The 22,211-nt window shown below is 36.1% G+C and overlaps 1 protein-coding gene across 8 annotated transcripts in view; it reads right to left on the bottom strand.

The window, feature by feature from the left end:
* Positions 1-22,211, bottom strand: part of LOC131162162 (ubiquitin-like domain-containing protein CIP73) — a 42,235-nt gene that overhangs the window by 14,501 nt on the left and 5,523 nt on the right. Inside the window, exons 8-15 of one of the 8 annotated variants that reach the window (XM_058118351.1) lie at positions 22,115-22,184; positions 21,883-22,037; positions 17,002-17,166; positions 16,850-16,921; positions 16,322-16,445; positions 15,933-16,247; positions 15,701-15,849; positions 3,729-3,968 (exon numbers count right to left, since the gene is read on the bottom strand). In XM_058118351.1, the coding sequence (XP_057974334.1) occupies positions 3,729-3,968; positions 15,701-15,849; positions 15,933-16,247; positions 16,322-16,445; positions 16,850-16,921; positions 17,002-17,166; positions 21,883-22,037; positions 22,115-22,184 (1,290 nt within the window). The remainder of the gene's footprint in view (positions 1-3,728; positions 3,969-15,700; positions 15,850-15,932; positions 16,248-16,321; positions 16,446-16,849; positions 16,922-17,001; positions 17,167-21,882; positions 22,038-22,114; positions 22,185-22,211) is intronic. The other 7 variants (XM_058118358.1, XM_058118357.1, XM_058118354.1 and 4 more) reach the window with 7 other exon arrangements.

Consider the following 22,211-nt stretch of genomic DNA (forward strand, 5'->3'; position numbering starts at 1 on the left):
ATAAAATATAATAAAATTTAAAGATAAAATGACCAAAGATGGTGATTGAACTATAGAGGATGGGATAGATACAAATACTCTTTGAAATAGGTTAGCTAGCTCTATTAAAAAGATAGCAAAAGAGATTTTAGGTGAATCAAGGGGAAGATTCTCGAATAGCAAAGAGAGTTGGGGGTGGGATAAAGATGTACAAAAAATCAAAAAGGCAAAAAGAATTTGGTATAAAACATGGCAAAAATGTAAAAAAATAGATAACTTTGAAAAATATAAGGAGGCAAGAAAAGATACAAAAAGGGCCGTTAGTGAAGCTAAATATAGATCTTTTAATAGTTTGTATGATATATTAGGTATAAAAGAAGGGGAAAGAGATATATTTAAACTTGCTAAAGCTAGAGAAAGGAAGAGCAAAGACTTAGGAAATGTAAAATTTATAAAAAGTGAGGATGATATTGTCTTGGTTAAGGACGAAAATATTAAATAAAAATGGCAAAGTTACTTTAGTAAGTTGTTTAACGAAAACTAAATAGAAGGCTTAAACTTAGAATTGGCAAATGAGGAAAAGACTAAAAATATAAGATTTATTCACAAAATTAGAGTTAACGAAGTTAAGTTTGCACTAAAAAAGATGAAAAATGGGAAAGCTATGGGACCAGATAACATCCCAATTGAAGTTTGGAAATGCTTGGGTGATAACGAAATTATATGGTTAACTAATTTATTTTGATACAATTATAAAAACTAAGAAAATGCAGATGAATGGAGGAAAAGTACATTAATACCTATATACAAAAATAAAGGAGATATTCAAAATTGTATTAACTATCGTGGAATTAAATTTATGAGTCATACGATGAAACTATGGGAAAGGGTAGTTGAACAAAGATTAAGATTAGAAACGAAGATTTCATAAAATCAATTTGGTTTTATGCCTGGGAGATTTGCATATGATATTTATTGACCTTGAAAAAACATATGATAGGATAGCTAGGAAAGTTCTATGGTGGGTTTTAGAAAAAAAGGGTGTATGTTGTAGGTATACCGATGTCATTAAGGATATGTATGATAGAGTAATGACTAGTATAAGGACTGTAGATGGAGAAACTAGAGAATTTCCAATTACCAAAGGTGTACATCAAGGATCTGCTTTGAGTCCTTATCTTTTTGCTTTAGTGATGGATCAATTGACTTAGAGTATTCAAAAGGAGGTTCCATAGTGTATGTTGTTTGCAGATGATATTGTATTGCTTGACGAAACTAGGGACGGAGTAGAGGTTGAACTAGAATTATGAAGAGAAGCTTTGGAATCTAAAAGCTTTAGGATAAGTAGAAATAAAATAGAATATATGAAATATAATTTTAGTAATGATAGAAGGAATATTGGAGACAAAGTTAAACTTGATGATGAAGAAATAAATAGCACTTGTAGAATTCGATACCTTGGATCTATTATGCAAGCTGAAGGAGAAATTGAAGATGATGTAATGCATAAAGTTAAAGCAGGTTGGGTAAAATGGAGAAGTTCTTCAACTGTGCTATGTGATCGTAGAATACCCTTAAAATTGAAAGGCAAGTTTTATAGGACAGCTATAAGACCAGCTATGCTATATGGATCGGAATGTTGGGCAACAAAGAAACATAATATCCAAAAAGTAAAAGTTGTCGAGATGAGAAGGCTTAGATGAATGAGTGGTATAGCATTAAAAGATAAATTAAGGAATGAACATATTCGTGGTAAGTTAGGTGTAGCTCCTATAGAAGAAAAGATAAGGGAGGGACGACTCAGATGGTATGGACACTTGCAACGTAGGCCACATAGTGCACCTGTGAGAAAGAGTGACTTAGTTACTGTGGAGAGCAGTAGAAGGGGTAGGAGTAGACCTAAAATAACTTGAGAAGAGATAGTAAGGATTTAATATCCTTAAATCTATCAAAAGAAATGGTCCATGATCGCATAAATTGGCTTGGTTTTGTTATTGTTGTTGTATTTGTTAAATAATCATTAAAAAATTAATATTTAGATATATAAAGAATTTGCCAATTTCAATTCTCTCAATTCATTTCTTAAGTATTTGTAGTACACTAAATACAAATGAATTTTTCTATTTTAAAATATAATTTGATTCACGTCTGTCATTTATGCTACATTTTGACATCTCCCTTCCTTCATTTTATATTACTCCAAAAAAATATTGATATTATGCTAGATATGAATTTGAATTGTATTTTTTTAACTATAGTCTTGTGCTATAATAATAATTTTAGTTTATGAATAGTATATAAGGATTGTAGTTTATTTAATATATGATATTTATATTTATGCTATGAATACAATCAGCTAAAATAATTCCAATATGAAATCTTTTACCTTACTTTTAAAAGAAAAGAAATACACATTAAGGTTAATTTGATTTTTTTTTTTTTTTTTCAAAGATTAGACTAACAATTGAGATGGATTTGATAGATCTTATATTATTAGTTGTAAATTTCATTCATGACTAATTGATGTATATTAATATTGCATATATTAATGTTCATGTTATCTTCCTTTTTTGTTATAGCTTTGTAGTTAGATTATTGTGAAGATGTTCCCCCAAGCAACATGATCTCTTATTTTGATCACTAATCTCAAACCCAAACTTTAAAACATAAAAAGAAAGACAAGCATAGTTTATGGTAAAATACTTATTTTCTTAAACATTTATTTTTATTTGTTTGTAAATAGTTATTACCAAAACTATATAGATGCATTATGTGTAAACTTTTACCTACATAGGATAAATGTTTTAGAACAATATTTTAGTAGGCATTCATACTTGCTGATTTTATGCATTTAAAATTTACTTATTTATACAAATAGATTAAGTGAAAAGTATACAATATATCAAGTCATTCAATTTCTATTTACTACTTAAAATTATTTCAAAAAGTAAAATCAGCATTCTCAAGGTAATTTAATTTTACTATTTTCATCTCTAAATAGAAAAATAAAATTACAAATATTTTTTCATTTTATTAACAAAACTATATAGCTTCATTATGTGCAAATTTTCACCTACAAAGGATAAATGTTTTAGAACAATATTTTAGTAGACATTCATACTTGATGATTTTATGTATTTAAAATCTACTTGTTATACAAATGGATTGAGTGAAAAGTATGCAATATACCAACTCATTCAATTTCTATTTACTATTTGAAATTACTTCAAAAAGTAAAATCAACATTCTCAATGTAATTCAATTTCATTACTTTCATCTCTAAATAGAAAAATAAAATAATAGATATTTTTTATTTTATAAGTCCTGCGCAAACCGTGGGTTAATATCTAGTTTTACCTCCATCATTCCCCCGTCTCTCCTCTTCTTCTTAACTGTCATACATGCAACTGCACGTAATGCATTTGTTTTGAACTTAAGCATGAAAGAAAAAAAACCAAAAAAAAAAAGGATAAGAGTAACATTTAGAAAGCAATGATTAATAGGTTAACGGTGTCTGTTTTTGGTCTGCAACAGACGCCAAGCCTAGCAAATGATGGGGGAGCTTAACCAATACCATTTTGCCTAAACACATCACATTGCCACCCCTACACACAGATGTCACTTAACCTGACACTTTCCACATGTATCAAGACATAAAGCGTCTTCCACAGAAAGATAAAAGACTACTACATTCCAAAAGAAATGCTTACAGAAAAATATGAAGGGAGAATTGGTAACAGTCATCATACCTTAGGTTGTAAACCTCCCAACCCCAATCCAAGAGGAACTGCTTCAGTGCTCTCAGAACCATCAGTGTTCTGGATGGACTTCAGAGCATCTTCCGAAGCATTTACAGACTTCATTGAATTATGACCACCAGAACAGCTCAGAGATTCTCCTGTTGTGCAACTTGATGACACATTAATTGAGCTTAAAGCAAGCCCAGCATCATCATTATTGCTGACCTGGGAGTGTTCCTGAGAAACCTGCTGTAAATCAATAGATCAATATGATTCCCAAGAAACAACACTAGCAAAGTTTGGTAGCTCAAATCAGTGGTGGATCCTCTTTTTTTTTTTTGGGGGCGGGGGGGGGGGGGGGGGGGGTGGAACTCCCAAATTTTTTCAATAAATATAAATACATTTTTAGTTTTTTCATTAATATTATACTGCAGCCCCCTTAAATTTTTAGAGTTCACTTAGATGTTTATTAAGATTGAGCAGCAAAATTGAAGATGTGCATCCTCATTCCAAATCATTTCATCTCCTATTCAAAATTTTGAGTTTGACGCCTTTAACAAGGCATTCGGTAGCAGATTCAACCAATGATGATCCAGAGTATTCCCACATTTGGGTCACATTTCATAATAGGGAGTCTCATTCCACAGAGTGGTAAATATCCCCATAAAGCTCTCCAACACCAGCATCATCATTCCCATTTCAGGAGGGGTATCCAGATTCCTAGCCTAAGGGTATCACAAAAAATATAAAGTGATAGAAAGGACCCTATTCATATTTTACAAATCCAAAAATTCTCTTAGCTATGAAGTGGCATGCACACGGTTAAACAACATAGCTTGACAATGATAAGTGTTGAGTATCATTTTTATCGTTTTTGTTTAAAAAATAGTTGCACTACTAAATCAGACATTGAATTATTAGTAATTTATAATCAATGCAGACAGCTAATGCGTTCCACTTATTGAATAGGGTTCCATGATCAGTCCATGACCCCCGGACGTCAAAGGCGATTATTGCATTTGTTACAGTGTTTTCAATGAGTAGCAATTTTTATCCATTGAATTTTATGCTAAAATATCATGCCCAAGTCTTTCCTAATCACTTGTACATCTTAATGATATCAAGGGACTAGAATGTAATTTCATCATCGTACCTTGTACTAAAACTAAACATGTGAATACATATGCCTAGGAATCTAACAATAATATGTTTTTAAAACAAACGTGGGGTTGACACCAAAATCTGCAGGATCAGCTTGCAAGAACCAACAAAAATCAAGAGAACTAGGGAGGACCCGGGATGTCCTCCAAGGATCATTCCAATGCTTAAGTTAGGGATAGAAACGATAATGATGGAATGACAACAGTAAACAAAGTTCAGTGTGTCCTACTGCTACCAAGACTTTCCCCATTTATAGGTGAGCCTCGACCAGAATCAGTGCCCTATTATCCTTTATTTTACAGAGATTATAGGGCTTTTTCAAGGGGGTTGATTACACATCAAAGTTGCGCAATTAGGATTTTAAAAAGCATTAATTAAATAGTGCAATTTTGATTAAATGCTTAATTACATCCAATATTTCAATATTGAGCTAAATTTATAATACTTGAATTTTTTATCCTATACTTGCCTTAAAATTACGAATTTTTGTATTTAATTATTACAGGGCATTTTGGAAATTCAAGAAGTGAAGCAGGTCATGCAAAATGATGCAAATGGAGGCGTTAAGTGCAAAACGAAGCTAAATGGGCGATTATGGACAGTTTTGATATTGCTTCGTAATTTGGGCATAACTCTCATCCGAGCTACGATTGAGATGATTCAAGATGCTGTGCAACACCAAGAAAAAGCTCTACAACTTTTATGTGTTGAGTTTTGAAAGATACTAGATGAATCAATGTCGAAATCGGGCTTGAAGTTGCTGCACCTGCTGCAGCAGCCAAGCATGTGGGCCGTGAAGCACAAAACAAAGAAACAAAAAACATGCATGCAATTGGATTTTACATGGGCCGGGCAATTGGATTTAATTGCATGGCCCATGCAATGTTTGAAGAGGCCATGCACTGCATTAAAAAGGCAAGGCAAGCTTTAGGAGAGATGAAGCAGCAGCTTCAGGAAAAATAAAGGAGCTTTCACAAAGGGGCCTCACGTGAACAATTGCGTGAACAATTGCATGGCCCATGCAATGTAACATGGGCCGTGCGCTGGAAAGAAGCAAGAGAGGGCTTTTTGGGAGCCGCGTGCTGAAGGCAAAAAGGTGGCATGCGGCTAGGGTTTTGGGGGGCTTTAATTAAAAGGAGAATACAATAGGGTTTTTGGGTGTGTTCACCAAGGGATGCTCGTAGGGCTTCTTGGAGGCAGGGCCGCAGGAGGAAACAAGAAAGGGGAGTTCGGCCATCTCTTCTTCTTCTCTCTCTCTCTCTCTCTCTCTCTCTCTCTCTTACCTTGTTTTAATTTAATATTTGTTTGAGTTATTTTTATTGTTGAGTTTAGTTTGTTTTTATTTAAAGTTATTGTTGGAATTAAATTTGTGTTTAAGTTAATTAGTGTGTTGAGTTTATTTCATTGTTAAAGAATTTTTTTTATTAGATAAATTTATGTTTAATCTCTCTCTCTCTCTCTCTCTCTCTCTCTCTCTCTCTCTCTCTCCCCTCTCTCTTGTTCCTTTAATTATTTTGTTTAAACTTAAATGTCATTTTAATATTTAATGGAACTTATTATTGATGGATTGATTTTCATTTAAGCTCATTTTAATGTGGATTTAAATTGTTTAAGCGTTTGGTTGAGTTTAAGACTTTGTTTATGTCAGTTTATTTTTGTTTAAGATTTTATTTAAGTATAGTTTATTTTTGTTTAGGCCTTAGGTGTAGTTTATTTTTGTTTAAGAAATTGTGGAGTAGGTTTACCTAATTGTTGAATGCCTTTATGAGATTAATGAAGTCTTCTTTCTTAGTTCATTATTCGGATGTTTAAAGAGTTGGTTATTTTGCTTGTTTAACTTCGTATTGTTTATTTGAATGGTTGAATGAGTCCTTGAATGGATTATACTGGGTTGGCATAGTTGGTTGGTTTGTTTAATCTCATGTTAGTTATTTTTCTGTTAAAGCATGTTATGGCTCTAGTTTAGGACTCGCTTTGTTTTAATTTCATCACAAACCCTCAAAAACCCCAAGAAATCAAATCTGAATCGTGTTCAGAAATTTGTTTTTTTTTTTTTTTTTTCTCCTTTTTGTTTTAACGTGAGTTTGAAATTAATCTGCATTCCCTAAGGAGATGATATGCTCTTTTGGGCTAATTATTACAAGACAAAACTCCTATACTTGGGATAGCCTTTGCGCTGCGCATTTCAGAGTGAGTCAAGGGTCACACCTGTTCATTCTACTATTACTACTTATGTTGCACACCAACCCCTCTTAATGCATGGGTGACTTAAACTTCATTTGGCCAAGTAATGATACATTTTATTTTATCCCTTCACTCAAAAACATTGGAAGATACTTTCAGACTATTTTCCCCCACAAAAACCTTTTCTTCTTACCTAATAAACTTGTGGTTTGTCCGTTCTCTATGCTAAGCTAGAGCTTGGTTTTCTTCTCAATCCGAGTAGGGGCACAACTGCTTTTAACACGAGCAGGGGCTCAGCCTGTCCACCCAAGCAGGAGCTCAGCTCCTTCAACCAAGCAGCAGCTCATATATTAAAACCAAGCAGCAGCTTGGCTCCATCAACCAGGTAGGAGCTCGACTCACATATCCAAGGAGGACATTGGATCACAAATTTGAGTAGAGTGCTACAGCCAAATTTTAGCAAAGCTCAACTTTCAAAACCAACTAGAGCTCAACTCTTTAATCAGTCTTTTGACTAAGGTGGCTTCATTGATACTTTCCAAATGAAGCTTTCCAAAATCATTACTTCAAGAAGTACCCTGCAAGCTAGGTCCCCAAGTCTTTGATATCCTATCTTTATACTTTCCAAAGAGCATAGGAAACCGTGAAGGCACACTCCGATCTTCGTATCTCAAAATTTCCTTTCCTAAGGCCGCCCCTTTACTATAAAAGGATCTTCTTGGCCTCAACCCCTCTGCCCCACTCCCAAGGTTGTGAGATTTGCAAATCTTCCCGACATATGTCTCAATTTTTATACTCTTCATACTTTTTCTTTGCTTCTTGTTAATTTTTTAATTTTTCTCCACAGGTTCTTTAAAAGTCTCTTGAATTTTTCTTGAACATCCTTTGATTGTTCTTCAAAGATTCGATCATCCCTTTTGAATGTTCTCCAAAACTCAATTCATTTTTAAGATAACCTCTAACCCTATGTTCGAGAGAGGCTTTCAATTTGTGTGGATTTTGAATTCTATTCAAATCTTAATCCACCCAGAACAAATCTGAGACTCGAAATCCATACTCCCAAACACAGCATAAATGTTCTTCACCAATATTGCCCAATTGATCCACTTTCTTATAGGTTTCCACCAACTTCTTTGTTTTCCATTTTACTCTTCTCCTTCTCCTTACTTCTTCCCATCATCCCTAGACCCTATAAAATCACACACCACCTTGCTCACGAGTGCGGTTGATGAAATGTGCTCCCTAGGTTGGGAAGACCTAATACATTTGCATACCACTTACCGGGTCCCCCCCCCCCCTCCCTTTTTTTTTAATTACCTTTCCTTGCCAACTGCTAAGAAGAATCCCCCCCTCTTTTTAATTACCTTTCCTTGCCAATTGCTAAGAAGAATCCCTCCTAGCCCCAAGAAGGGGAGCATGTCTTTAAAAGGATCTTTTCAAAGTGTATTTGCACTTTCCCCTTTACCCTTTTTTGGGGACACCCTAAATTCTATAACTTGTCCTAATGCCAGCTCACCCCAAATTCCTAGTTATCTATCATGTGCTTTGCCTCACTACTCCAATGGCGTGGCCAAGCCTTCCCACTGAATTTATATAGCTTACTTTCAAAAGAGGAAGCACCCATGCAAAGGTGAAGCATGGTACTTCGCTTGCAGACCATTATGCAAGAAATTTTCTCAAAAGTGCCTTCTTTCAATGGAAAAGTAGATACTTCTTTGCTTAAAGAGGAATTGGCTTCCAAGAACCTTTAGCTTGGACTACTTCACCCCAAGGTGATCACCTATTATTCATCTTTCTTTCATTTAATGCACCATCGCGTTTGACTCTTCCCCTCTCTATAGATTAGTAGAAGAACCATTTATAGTAGTTAGAATCATACAAATCGCTTGAATCATAAATATCGAGTAAAGCTACAATCATAGTTTTAAAAACTCGACCGCATCAACCTAGTGAAGCCACCGGGTCAGTTGGACCAGTGATATTACATATATTACACACACACACACACATATATATATATAAGTATGCATATGTATGTATGTCATATACGCATGTATGTGTATATTACATAGAGTGAATTTAATATTTTGACTATAAAAAATTATTCAAAAGAGTAAAAAATTTTGGTTAATGAATAAATATTAACTAATAATAATAAGATCTAATTTTATTTAGTTAAAATTTATTTACATTCCATTTCGGACAAATATTTTGTTCAAGAAAATATTAGAAAAAAAAGAAAGAAATTTATTAAAAATGAAAACTTGTTCTTATTTGATTCAAAATTAAGAAAAATTGAATGTTATTACATGCAAAATCAAAATTTATTAATTATTTTTTTATAATTATATATATTTTTTATACTTAACTCAATAATCATGTATGAAAATTTGAACTCATTCCAAACAAGATAATAGAGTTTAGAATTTGATAAATTCTACAATTATATACATCCATCTATTTAAAATTTAGATTGAGTTATGATTTACCGTGCAGAAAAGTCATCAAAGCAATTTAGGCATCCTGGTGAGCTGCCTGCAACACAGGAGGGAGGTCGTGGTCTCAATCCCTCCAGGTGCACGACATTTCCATTTTGTTATGTTTTCTGCTATAAAGAAACCCAGCTGACTCACCCAGCTCAGTCAATCACCGATTTTATACCCTCACCCAAACCTGTGAGTTGACCGGTTCCGGTCCAACCGGGTCAAACCAGCCTTTCCAGTCTATTTTTCTAAATTACAGCTAAAGTTGATTTGAGTCTCATGGCGAATCGTAGAATGATGTGAATCATAGGCGAATTACAAGGTCCAGTTGGTAAATCATGGAATAGAATCGAATCGTATCGAATCGAATCAAATCATATGATTCCATATGTTTCTTGATCCAGTCAAATCCCAATGCTTCAAATTCACTCAAAGTCTTTAAACCTTTTTTTTTGGCACAATGACATTCCATTTGTGGTTTATGTGAGTTTGAAAGAGAAGAAAAAAGTTCGTACCTTTTCAATTTGCACCTTCGTTTTCCGCCAAGATGTCATTGAGAAGAAAACCAGCCTACCCTTTCTGCAATTGTGAAGAAAGTTGTTCATCTAGGTTGGGTGAGCTTCTCCAGATTTAAACGTTTTTGCTTTTAGTTTTAAAAATTTTATCAGTTTTGCTATGCCCTTTGTTTACTTTTTCTTGTTTTAGCTGTTAGAAAAAGCCCATGCATTAAAAATGGGTTTTTTTTAATATTAAGCAGCATGAAGTTCAATTTTTTTTTTGTTGACTCATTCCCTTAAAAATCATTAAGTTCAATTTTTATAATTTCTTGATTCCTTCCCTATTTTTATTTTTCTTTAAAAAGCATGTAAATGATTTTTTTTACTGTTAAAACATGTCAAACTTACACAAAAACATAGAATTTATTTTTTTTTATTTTTTTTCAAAACTTTTCTTGAATCCTTATCTTATTTTTTAGTATATCTTAAACTTGGTGCTTTAGTTTTGACTCCTCAAGCTTTTAGTGTATCAATCCATATTAAAATTTCAATGTTTTTTGACCATTTTGTTTGTTGTACACATGCGTGTCATTTGGAATCAAATTTTCAAATTTTGTAAGATTCGAATCAATTTGACTCTCAAATTCTCAATTCTCGATCCCAATTCATGAAACGACTGTGACGGCGATAGTTGCTTCGCAGCACCAGGCTTCTCATCAAGGAACTTGTCCCCTATCAAGAGCTCATCAAAAAAATCCAACATCACTTCCTTTGGGCTCAATCAAAGGCCCTTGATTAGATCATCATAGAGACATTTTTCACCTTCTCAAGACTGCACTTTCCCCTTCACCCTTTTTTCTCAAACCCACTTTGAAAAAATTTCACTTAAGACATTTTTCACCTTCTCGAGGCTAGGGGACAGGCATCCTCCTTAGTAATTAGCTAGCAAAGGCTAATCAAAGGGGTAACATGGTAAGTGGCACAAATGGATCAATTCTTCCCTGCCCAGGGAGCAAATTTCATCAACCACACACACAAGGGAAGTGGTGTGGTTCTATAGGGTCCATGGGAAGAAGTAGGGAGAAATTAGAGTGCCATGGAAAACAAAGAAGCGGGTGGAAACCCATACAAAATTGGATCTACAAGGCAATATTGGTGAAGAACATTCAAAGGTTAACAAAAAAAAAACGAGTGAATGTTTGAAGAACATTCAAAGGAATATTTGAACATCTGAAGAACAATCAAAGAATGTTCGAATGGAACATTCAAGAGACATTCGGGGAACCTTTAGAGAAAAACTAACAATATGCAAATGAAAAGTTTTTCAAACATTCTTCATGACCCTTTACTTGGAGAAGAGAAAAGTGAGATATACCAAGGGAAGATCTGCAAATTTCACAATCCTTCACTCGTAGTAGGGTGGAAAGGGCAAGGCCAAGGAGGTCCTCTCATAGTTGAAGGATGGCCTTGGAGAAGGAAATTTTGAAATATATATATCTATACGAGTGTGCCTGCACGATTTCTCATGCTCCTTTGAAATATAAGGATAAGATATCAAAGACTTGGCACCCAAGGCATTTATCAAAGTAATGATTTTGGAAAGTATCCATGAAGCCACACGCTTAATAGACGATCTCAAATTGGATTCGAAAACCGAGCACCTGCTCAAATTTAACAGCCAAGCTCTACTTGAATTGGACAACAGAGCTTCTACTTGGATTTGAAAGCGAAGCTCCACTTGAATTTACAGTCAAGCTCCTACTTTCTTGATTGAGCTGAGCTCCTACTTGATTGAAGGTGTCGGAGCTCCTGCTCAAATCACAGACCGGAGCTTCAATGTTAGGAAGACACCAAGCTCCTCTTCTCAATTCACAGGCTAGAGCTTCAACTTGATGAAGACACCAAGCTCCTCCCCTGCTCAATTGACAAAATTGAGTTTCTACTTGGTTGAAGGAGCCAAGCTCCTCATTTAAGCAGCTAGGCCCCTCCTCCGATTAAGCAACCAAACTCTTCCTCTAGTTAAGTGGACAAGCTCCTGCTCGAATTGAGAAGAAAGCCAACCTCCAGCCTAGCAAAAAGAAAGGGCAAAACCCAAGTTGATTGTATAAAAAGAAAAGATTTCCCCAAAATACTTCCAAGCCTAAAAGTTTTTTTCAAGGATTAGGAATGGGGGCATCAGCATAGAAAAAAGTTTGAGGGTCACCCTTGCATTTTTGGGAGGTGAAAGGGGGGGAGGGGGTTGCAACCTTAGGAGTAATATTGGAGATGGAAGAAACCCCTCATAAAAGCCCTATAACCTTCCTAGAATTAGAGATATAATATACTATTTTTGAAAAGGCTTGTCTATGAAAGGGGAAGGTCTTGATTGATAGACGACAGACTCAACTTTGTTTATTGTTTGCCATTCTACCATTATCTCTTTCCATCCCCCAACTTAATTATTGGAGTGATCCCTAGAATACACTGCAAGTCCTCCTAAGCTCTTTTTTGCTTTTTGACCATTTATTGCAAGTTGGTCCTGTGGATTTTGGTGACAACACATAACGAAAAAGGTGAAGGGATAACTTTGGGAAATACCCTAGAGAAAGACTCAAAGCCACCTCGGTCCAACTATCCAAGCATCTAAGGACCTCAAAAAATATACTATGAAGAGAAAAAACACAACCTTATTCCACAAGTTAAGCGATAAAAAAACGTACTCCCAAACCTAGCAAAAAAATAAGTGTCTTCCAAGGCTCGAGAGTGGGGGGCATCCACTGGGGTCAAAAATACACCCAAGCATGATCTAAGGTCAAGGGTAATTCATTGGTAATAGCATTAGCTGCCCAAGGGAACAGCATCTCTGCATAAAAGCTAAGGCAAAGCTGCGTACACTGACAACTAGCAGCCCTCCCCCTACCCTCACAAAGGGACAAGCCTTGAGGTGCCCTTTTTCATTTTCAGCATTAGTTGCCCAAGAGTAATAGGGTCCTTGTGTAGCCCAAAAAAAGAGTGATGGAGGATAGTAACGGTTGTATCCCCAATGCAGAGGTTATAACCCAAATCAATAAGGGCATTTATTTGTTTGGGCATTTAAGGCAAGAGATGCTCACTTAAAAAAGCGACTCTTTAGGACTCACCACGACATAAACAACAACAACAACAAAACCAAGCCTTAGTCCCACTAAGTGGGGTCGACTATATGAATCCTTTTCTACCAATTTATGCGATCATGGACCATTTCTTTTGATAGATTCAAAGATATTAAATCCTTACTCACTATCTCCTCCCAAGTTATTTTAGGTCTACCCCTACCCCTTCTACTGCCCCCCATAGTAACTAAGTCACTCTTCCTCACAGGTGCACTATAAGGCCTACGTTGCAAGTGTCCATACCATCTGAGTCGTCCCTCCCTTATCTTATCTTCTATAGGAACTACACCTAACTTACCACGAATATGTTCATTCCTTAATTTATCTTTCAATGTTATATCACTCATCCATCTAAGCATCCTCATCTCGGCAACTTTTACTTTTTGGATATTATGTTTCTTCGTCGCCCAACATTCTGATCCATATAGCATAGCTGGTCTTATAGCTGTCCTATAAAACTTCTCTTTCAATTTTAAGGGTATTCTACGATCACATAGAACACTTGAAGCACTTCTCCATTTTACCCAACCTGCTTTAACTCTATGCATTACATCATCTTCAATTTCTCCTTCAACTTGCATAATAGATCCAAGGTATCGAAATCTACAAGTGCTATTTATTTCTTCATCATCAAGTTTAACTTTGTCTCCAATATTCCTCCTATCATTACTAAAATTACATTTCATATATTCTGTTTTATTTCTACTTATCTTAAAGCCTCTAGATTCCAAAGCTTCTCTCCATAATTCTAACTCAGCCTCTACTCCATCTTTAGTTTCGTCAATTAATACAATATCATCTGCAAACAACATACACCATGGAACCTCCTTTTGAATACTCTTAGTCAATTAGTCCATCACTAAAGCAAAAAGATAAGGACTCAAAGCAGATCCTTGATGTACACCTATGGTAATTGGAAATTCTCTAGTTTCTCCATCTATAGTCTTTACACTAATCATTACTCCATCGTACATAACCTTAATGACATCGGTATACCTACAACATACACCCTTTTTTTCTAAAACCCACCATAGAACTTCCCTAGGTATCCTATCATATGCTTTCTCAAGGTCAATAAATATCATATGCAAGTCCCTCTTCTTTTACCTAAACTTTTCCATTAATCTTCTTAAAAGATAAATAGCTTCTGTGGTAGATCTCCCAGGCATAAAACCAAATTGATTTTCTGAGATCTTCATTTCTAACCTTAATCTTTGTTCAACTACTCTTTCCCATAGTTTCATCGTATGACTCATAAGTCTAATTCCATGATAGTTATTACAATTTTGAATATCTCCTTTATTTTTGTATATAGGTATTAAAGTGCTTTTCCTCCATTCATCTAGCATTTTCTTAGTTTTTACAATTGTATTAAATAAATTACTTAACCATATAATTACATCACTTATATGCTACCCCGATACTAACTTGTGTAGAGTTGGTCCTTGGAGGCCACTGGGGGTCTCCTAAACTCTTTCTTTTTTATTGGTTGAAGGTGATCACCATTGTTTGTGGACACAAACATTGAGACTTGATTTTGGCACCAAAACATGGAAACCTTATATTCGCAGCTATCATGTATCCCTGGTATCAAGATTCCTAGAAACACAACGCTGTTGAAGGACATCTTAGATGCCACAAACCAAATGCCACATAAGTTTAATCTATGCAATGTTCTTATGGGCCAAGGACCAACTTATATTGTAAGAATATAACTGAAGTAACTCACAAAAGATATTCAAAACTTATTTTTGTCTCTTTCCCTTGCATAAAATATTGAAACCAAAATCCATATCCAAATCACAAAAATATAATTTACTTTAACAACTTCTCCTTTACTTAAGCTTTAGTACTTTAACCCATTCTTCAAAAAAGTATTATAATGACACCATGATAAATTACAGTTAAGACAAATACAAATTTAACAATTAATAAAAATAAATTTAATATATTTACTTTGTTTCTCCTCAAAGATTGAGTTTTAGAAATTGGATTTAACATGAATAACGCTATTATATTTTAGTAACATGTTTATTCTATGCTTCTACATGATTTTCCCTTTAATGAATCAGTTCTATTTTATTTTTGTTTATAGGTATATGCTTGTTTTTTTCGTATATATAGTACATAGTACATACGAACAATTTCTCTAGTCTCACACCCCCATTTTTGAATATGAAAAATTAGTACATGTTAAAAACTAATACTATAAAGATATTTAACATTTCTATGATCACAATAACATTTTTAATAAATAAGATTTTAAGACTAAAATTTTTAATACAAAAAATTTATGTACTAAACTAAGCCAAAAAATAGGCTAATTAGCTCATCAAATTTTCCCGAAAAAAAAAAAGGTGACAGAAGTACAAGATACATGCATTATAAATTTTTTAATAAGTCTAGTCTCACACCCCGTCCCCCAAAATCCTGGATCCACCACTGGCTAAAATGATCAAATATCAAGTCAACAACAGTCACTAATGAACGATAGCTCAAACTATAAAACAGAGGAAAAGAAATACCTTCTTACCTTCCCCTTCACACATGGGGGAAGATACACTGGTCTCTCTATCTCCATTAACTGACATGCTGCCAACCTGAAGACTCCCTTCATCATTACCTGAAACAGATCCAATAGGCAGACTCTGAACGCTTGAAGTCTCTGTTCTCCCTACTTACAGGATAGCAATTTAATGAATCAAACTACAATTACATTAAACGAATATGAATAATTGGCACTTAGCAATTGGTTACCTGTTGAACCCTGGTTCTCTCCCCTAATGTTATCAACAAAATTTCTAATTCGTGAATTGACCTCAGCAACAATATCTGATAGGGAAGCTGAGTCAGGAGGGGCCTGTGAAACAGGGACTCCGGGTTGTGCTGCACTTGAAACCGTAACACCAGACGGGCGGGATGGGATGGTGGCAGCAATTACATTTCTAACAGGCAGTACCCTTGCCGGACCTGACTCAGTGGAACCAGTTCCATTAGCATTTTCACCCTGCGTCCCTTCCCCATTACTTGCCCTCATACCAACTGTTGAGACAATAGGTGCAAGTGAGGTTCCTGATAACACATAGCATTGAGTCAATCTGTGCAATTAGGTGCATGGTGTAGGTGAGAATTTATATATTCCTCACCAGTATGTATATGAATGTTTATATGCCTTGGACCACTTCCAATACCAACAGGAGCAAAAATTCCAGGATTCAATGGAGGAACAGCAGGGCTGCCAAAAAAGGGGCTCATTTGAGGAGGAAATGGCTGCAAAAAAATATATTGTCATGTAAAATTACACGCACACTTCAACCTTCATAGGCTTTTACAGTTTAATTTTAATATTTGAATACATAACAACATATGGAGAAGCTACAAAGCCACATATTGGCTGACATTGAAATAACTCCATGTATGGCGAATGGTGATGTATCAAAATATCAAGTTCAATAATTGAGACTGTAGAGCATGGACCCAAGACGATTTTTTTCTTTGCAGTGCTGGATTAACATTCAATTTGCACCATACTGATTCAATGCACATCCACTTGTATGCTACAGCATCAACTTAAGACTGGTTCAATGCCACTACAATGCCTTCAACGTCTTGAATGTATCCAAAATCTTTAATACTAAAACCTCGAAGTAGAACTTCAAAAATTATTCACAAACCTGAACCATTATAGGATTAGGCCCCAATGGAGATATAAAAACTGCTGGCCCAGCATTAACAAAAGATTCAGCCTGCAATTTGCACCCAATCAAATGTAAATAGTATTCACTGAGAACTGCACCAAAGCATACAGAAGGATTCAGAGCTTTACAGGAGACTGTCCCATACGTAGTGTCGGAATTGTGCGACCAAGCTCTAGAAAAAGGGCACCAAGATGTTGCATTGCAAGCCCTACTTGCATTGATTCTGTCTGAATTTGGCTCCTCATATTAGGATCAGCTTCGGAAGCCCCTCTCTCTAAACGCCCTGAAATATGCTACAAAGTTGCAGCAAATTACAAGTAACAAAAAATCAGATAATAAGCTATAAAATATGATACAGTGAAATGTCATTTTCTATTATTCTCAAATAAGAAGAAGAAGAAGAAGAAGAAGAAAGTACACAACTAAGCATTATTTGTTCTTTTAGACAAGGCCTAGTCAACTGCATATGAAGGCAGAAAATTTAAATTTCCAGCATCATGAATTTTCTTCTTCTTTTCCAAAACTAAATTCTGAGAAGTGAAATTGTGCAGTGTTTTCATCTAAAAAAATTGAACTGTCTCGTTCGAACTGAAGTGGCCCTCATGGGCAGGCTATACATGGATGAGCACCAACTTGACCCAAAAGCTTGAAACATTAGGCCTTGGGATGAGCCATGTGTATAAGCACCCATCCTTTACTCTAGTTTTCCAAAATGGGACAAACTCACAAGTAAAATTCTCCTCAATGGTCACCCCCACACTTGTGTGTTCCAAGTTTCCAACCACTCCCCCTTGAACAAAAGTCATTATTGATCACTCCATGTCATGCAACCAACTAGGAGTCGTTGCTCAACCATGAGAAAGGAAACAAAACCATGGGAGTTCACTCATCTACAAGATTAGCACCCGTAGGCCATAGGATCCATCGCTCCTCTTCTATAGGATCAACATCCACAAGAACACATACGTGAAAAGTCGAGTCCAAAGTCAAACCATCGGCTCTGGTACCACTTGTTAGGATTGGGGGAGTCCTCATGGGCGGATTTCATATACATGGGTGAGTACCAACTTAATTCAAAAACTTAACCCCTTGGGCCCAACCATGTATATAAGTACCAATCCTTCAATCTACTTTTCCAATATATCTGATGGGCTACATCAAACTAGCATGCCCAATAACCATTTGTGGTATTTGAAACGTCTTCCTAGTTATATCAAAAATCTTTTAGATAAACCTTTTAAAGAATTTGAAGGCGTAGTATGTTGTGACATGTGATTTGATTGAAGTTCTGATTTTATAGATATGGAACAAGAACAACAATGTCAATTATTTTTCGGGCATACAATAAAATGGTTTTAGCTCATCTCCAAAAAGATAGCACCCACATGAGCCCATTCAGCCTCTCAGTTTTGCCCCATTAAAGGCACCTAACAAGCTTGAAGCCTACTCCATCCCCATAGGCCAAGATCTCCATAGTACATGCCTGATGCAGGATCGTCACATGATCCCCATCTCATCTCTTATACCCTAGTCAAAGTGATCCACACCCCACATGGCACTATCCCTTGGGAGGCTTTGATACCAAATGAACAGCTTCAGCCCAAGTCCATTGAGGCATTATCCACTTTGGCTCATTGGCCTAACCATTTTGCCCCATAAAAGACACCTCACAAAGTTGAAGCCTACTCCATTGTTATATGGCCAAGATCTCGCTAGCATACACTCAATGAAGGATTGGAACACGCAAAATATTAAAATTTCACAATCACATAAAGAAAACTACGAGAACAACAATGTCAATTTATTTTTTTGACATGCATAGCACCCACGCCTTTTTACAATTACATAAAGTAAACTAGAAACGGATTCATACAGAAAAATAAAGCTAATTGAATTGAATAATTTTGTACTCAACTAGTCTACGTACATCCAGCACTATATAAGGAGTGGCAGCAATCTAGCAAAACTGCATTGCCAGCTAACTTTAAACCTTGACAAGGCTTCTGATCTCAGGTTCTATATTAAACTCAATCAGAGGCATCATCTGATGGTGTAGGTTTTAAAAATATCAATGAGATGTTTCCACTCAACCAGGCAAGATGGAGTTTCCAAGATCACTTTGACTAGGTGCCAATGATGCAATAGCAGCAGCAAGGATGATGAACAGAGCAGCAGTAAGGGTACTGAAGAAGAGCACAGGAAGAAGGAGGGGAGAGAAATAGAAAGAAGAAGAGGGCAAGAAGAGATACAATGGGGGGAAAACACACACTCACTCCTCAGTTCCAATGCAAAAAGACTAACTCTTACATAGCTTCCACACCCTAATTCTAAGAGAACTTAAATTTTAAGAAATTACATATAAACCCCTAAAGATACATGAAATTACAAATGAATCCCAAAAGGACACATCTATTGCAAACCAACCCCCGAATACACATAAGCCTACTACAAATAAACTAAACACATTTGGATTTAGGACCCAACACTCCCTTCACCCTATTTTTAGATATTGGTCTCCAAATTGGGTTAAAGTGATCCATCCGTTTACCCACTTCCCAACCTCCATCGATAGTCCTTCCAAAAAGAATAACAAATCTTGAAGGGAAGAAAGCAACAATTTGAACATTCAAGTTGATATTGTTCACCCAAGAAATTTTATATGGGTTGGGATATGGTCCAATCTCCAAATATAACCACTTCTGCAGCTTCTTCAAAAACTAGATATGAACAACCAGGATCAACCAAAAATTCACTCAAAGTCTAATTGCCTCCGGTCTTCACTTTCTTCAATCTTGTGGGAAGAGAGTATAGGTTGAAGTACTTAAACAGTTTTTCAAGTTGATAATGTCATTGAAGTCACTTGGGACTTCTGTCTCAGCTTCAAGTACTTGGATGGCATCATCATCTTCATTTTCTGCAATAGCCATGACTTGGTTAGGACTTTGTTCACCTCAATGCCCAGAACCCTGACATTGAAGCATTGCTGGTTGATAATGTCAACCAGTTTTTCACGTTGATACTGTCATTGCTGGCTGGACCTTACAAGCTGTTCCTGAATGCACAGGATTCTTCCAAGGGGTAGCGGTCTTAACTCCTTTACCCAACAGCTCAGCTGACTTCTCATGCAAAACTCCACTATCAGTCTGAGAAGCCACAGGGTAGATGCAGCGCTCATAGGATTATGCAGCATCTCCCCATGTATCTGTCCTGCACTACATCTCCAACTATAATGAGACAACATGCAACAATCTTGGTGGCTAGGAAACACCAACACTTCTAGGAGGATTAAGTGTGAGTATCCATCATGTATCGAACCCCAACTCCTACTCAACGCCCATGTGTCTGATGTGTGAGAAATTAACTTGATTTTTTCATATTCTTGGACACAGCTAAGACACCTGGACATGTCATATCACAGCACTGACACATAAAACTCAGCATCTTGTAACCTTCATTGGCCCTGCTACACAATTCCCCCCCCCCCCAAGAGAGAGAGAGGAAGTAGAGAGAGGACTGAGGGTTAGGTTCGCCACTTCAGAGCGCCCTAGCACGATCATGAGCACCGCTGTCTTGGTAATTAAACAAGCTCTCATAACACCTTACAAATTGCAGCAATATAATCCGGTTCTGATAGTACTGATAGATCCCTCAAAATGTGTTTCTAAACTAAAACAATCAGCATCCTATCAAACAACTTCACATATTTGCAGGTCTTGCAGGAAAAATCAAAATAATGTTGCTGTAAGGAAACACAGTTCTGGAAACTGTATAAGAGGGAGGAGATCTCCCATGCAAATCAACGGCAGTAACTTTCCGGCAACGAAACTTGGAACGAAGGTAGATCAGATGAAGGTGACTGCAGTTGGTGATGCAATGAGAAAAGAGCAGGAAATTAGGGATTTTGAAGGGCTGAAGGCTGAGGAATCTTTTGCTTGTGCATAGGACAGCATGCATGTAGAGACGGCAATGAAATTTGGGGGAGGGGCTACTCAGCAATGTCTGCTTCCAATGGCTGTGATGGTGCGATAGTTGGAAAGTAGTGCTCAAAATTGACATGCAGCAGCTGTAAATTTTGTTTTTTTTTCGCCGGTTACTTTCTGCTTCTGGAATTAGTGTTGACGATAAACAAAGAGAACATTGACTCAAGGTAGGCGAGGGAAGGAGAAAGAAAAGGAAAGTAAGAAGATATGGAGAAGAGAAAACTAGTTCAATAATTCTGCATAAATTGTCGTAATTTAATAGAAAATAGAGGAAGAAGGTGAACGGGTGAGGGAAAACGGGGTATTGAAAATGGAAGAATGGAGATCATGGTTGGCTCTGATACCAGTGATGCAGCACCAGCAAGGGTGATACAGAACAGCCGTTAAGTGTACCAAGAGAGGAGGAATAAGGAGATATATTTTCCTTTTTTTTGTTTTTTTTTTTGGGTGGGGGGGGGGGGGTGTGGATAGACTACCCAGATTCACACAAACTAAAACATAGCTGGCTTTTGCACCCCATTTATAAGAAAGCCTATATTAAAATAATTACACATAAACCTTTGGAGATAAAAAAAAATTACAAATGAACCCCCTAAAGGACACATCTATTACAAACCAACCCCCAAATACACATAAGCCAAGCAAACATATTTAGGATTAGGACCCAACAGTCCATTGAATCTATACTTTTAACTTGATTTCCAAATTGGGTCAAAATGATCCATCCAATTACCCACTCCCCATTCTACTTCACAAGTCTGTTGCATTGATTTGTAAATCAAAATCACAAAAAATGAGAACATTATTAATTCAGCATGGAATAATAAATAAATAGATCCCATCATACAATTAGACAGGAATTTTCGAAAATAAACAAAGCATATCAAAATATTTTTAATACCGATTATCATCACCCTTCATGAGAAATAAAATCCATTCAAATAAGAAACATTTACAATAACAACACCAAAACACAAATGACACAAAATTTTCATTGAAGAAAAAATTAATAATGAGTAGAGCGCATACAGAAAGTGCAGCAATAGCATGATCATTCAAAATCCGCTGAGCATGCCGCAAAACAATGCCCAATGCTTCAGGTGTCGGCATGCCTCGTGCATTTGAAGGTAGTTCCACCGTAGGCATGTCTCCTGTGTTGGTTGGTGATGGATTTGACTGATAACCTACAAGTAGAAAAAAAGCCATTCTAGGCACTTACTTCCACCCATGAATAACAATGTAATTCTCTTAACACTATTACCATTACGTGAAAACGCCTGCTCCATGCGGTTCATAAACTCAGAAAGTGTGTGCAAAGAATCAGGCATTGGCTGCAACAGAGACAGAATGATTTTCCA

The sequence above is a fragment of the Malania oleifera genome, chromosome 8 (assembly GCF_029873635.1).
Source record: "Malania oleifera isolate guangnan ecotype guangnan chromosome 8, ASM2987363v1, whole genome shotgun sequence".
Taxonomy (NCBI): domain Eukaryota; kingdom Viridiplantae; phylum Streptophyta; class Magnoliopsida; order Santalales; family Ximeniaceae; genus Malania; species Malania oleifera.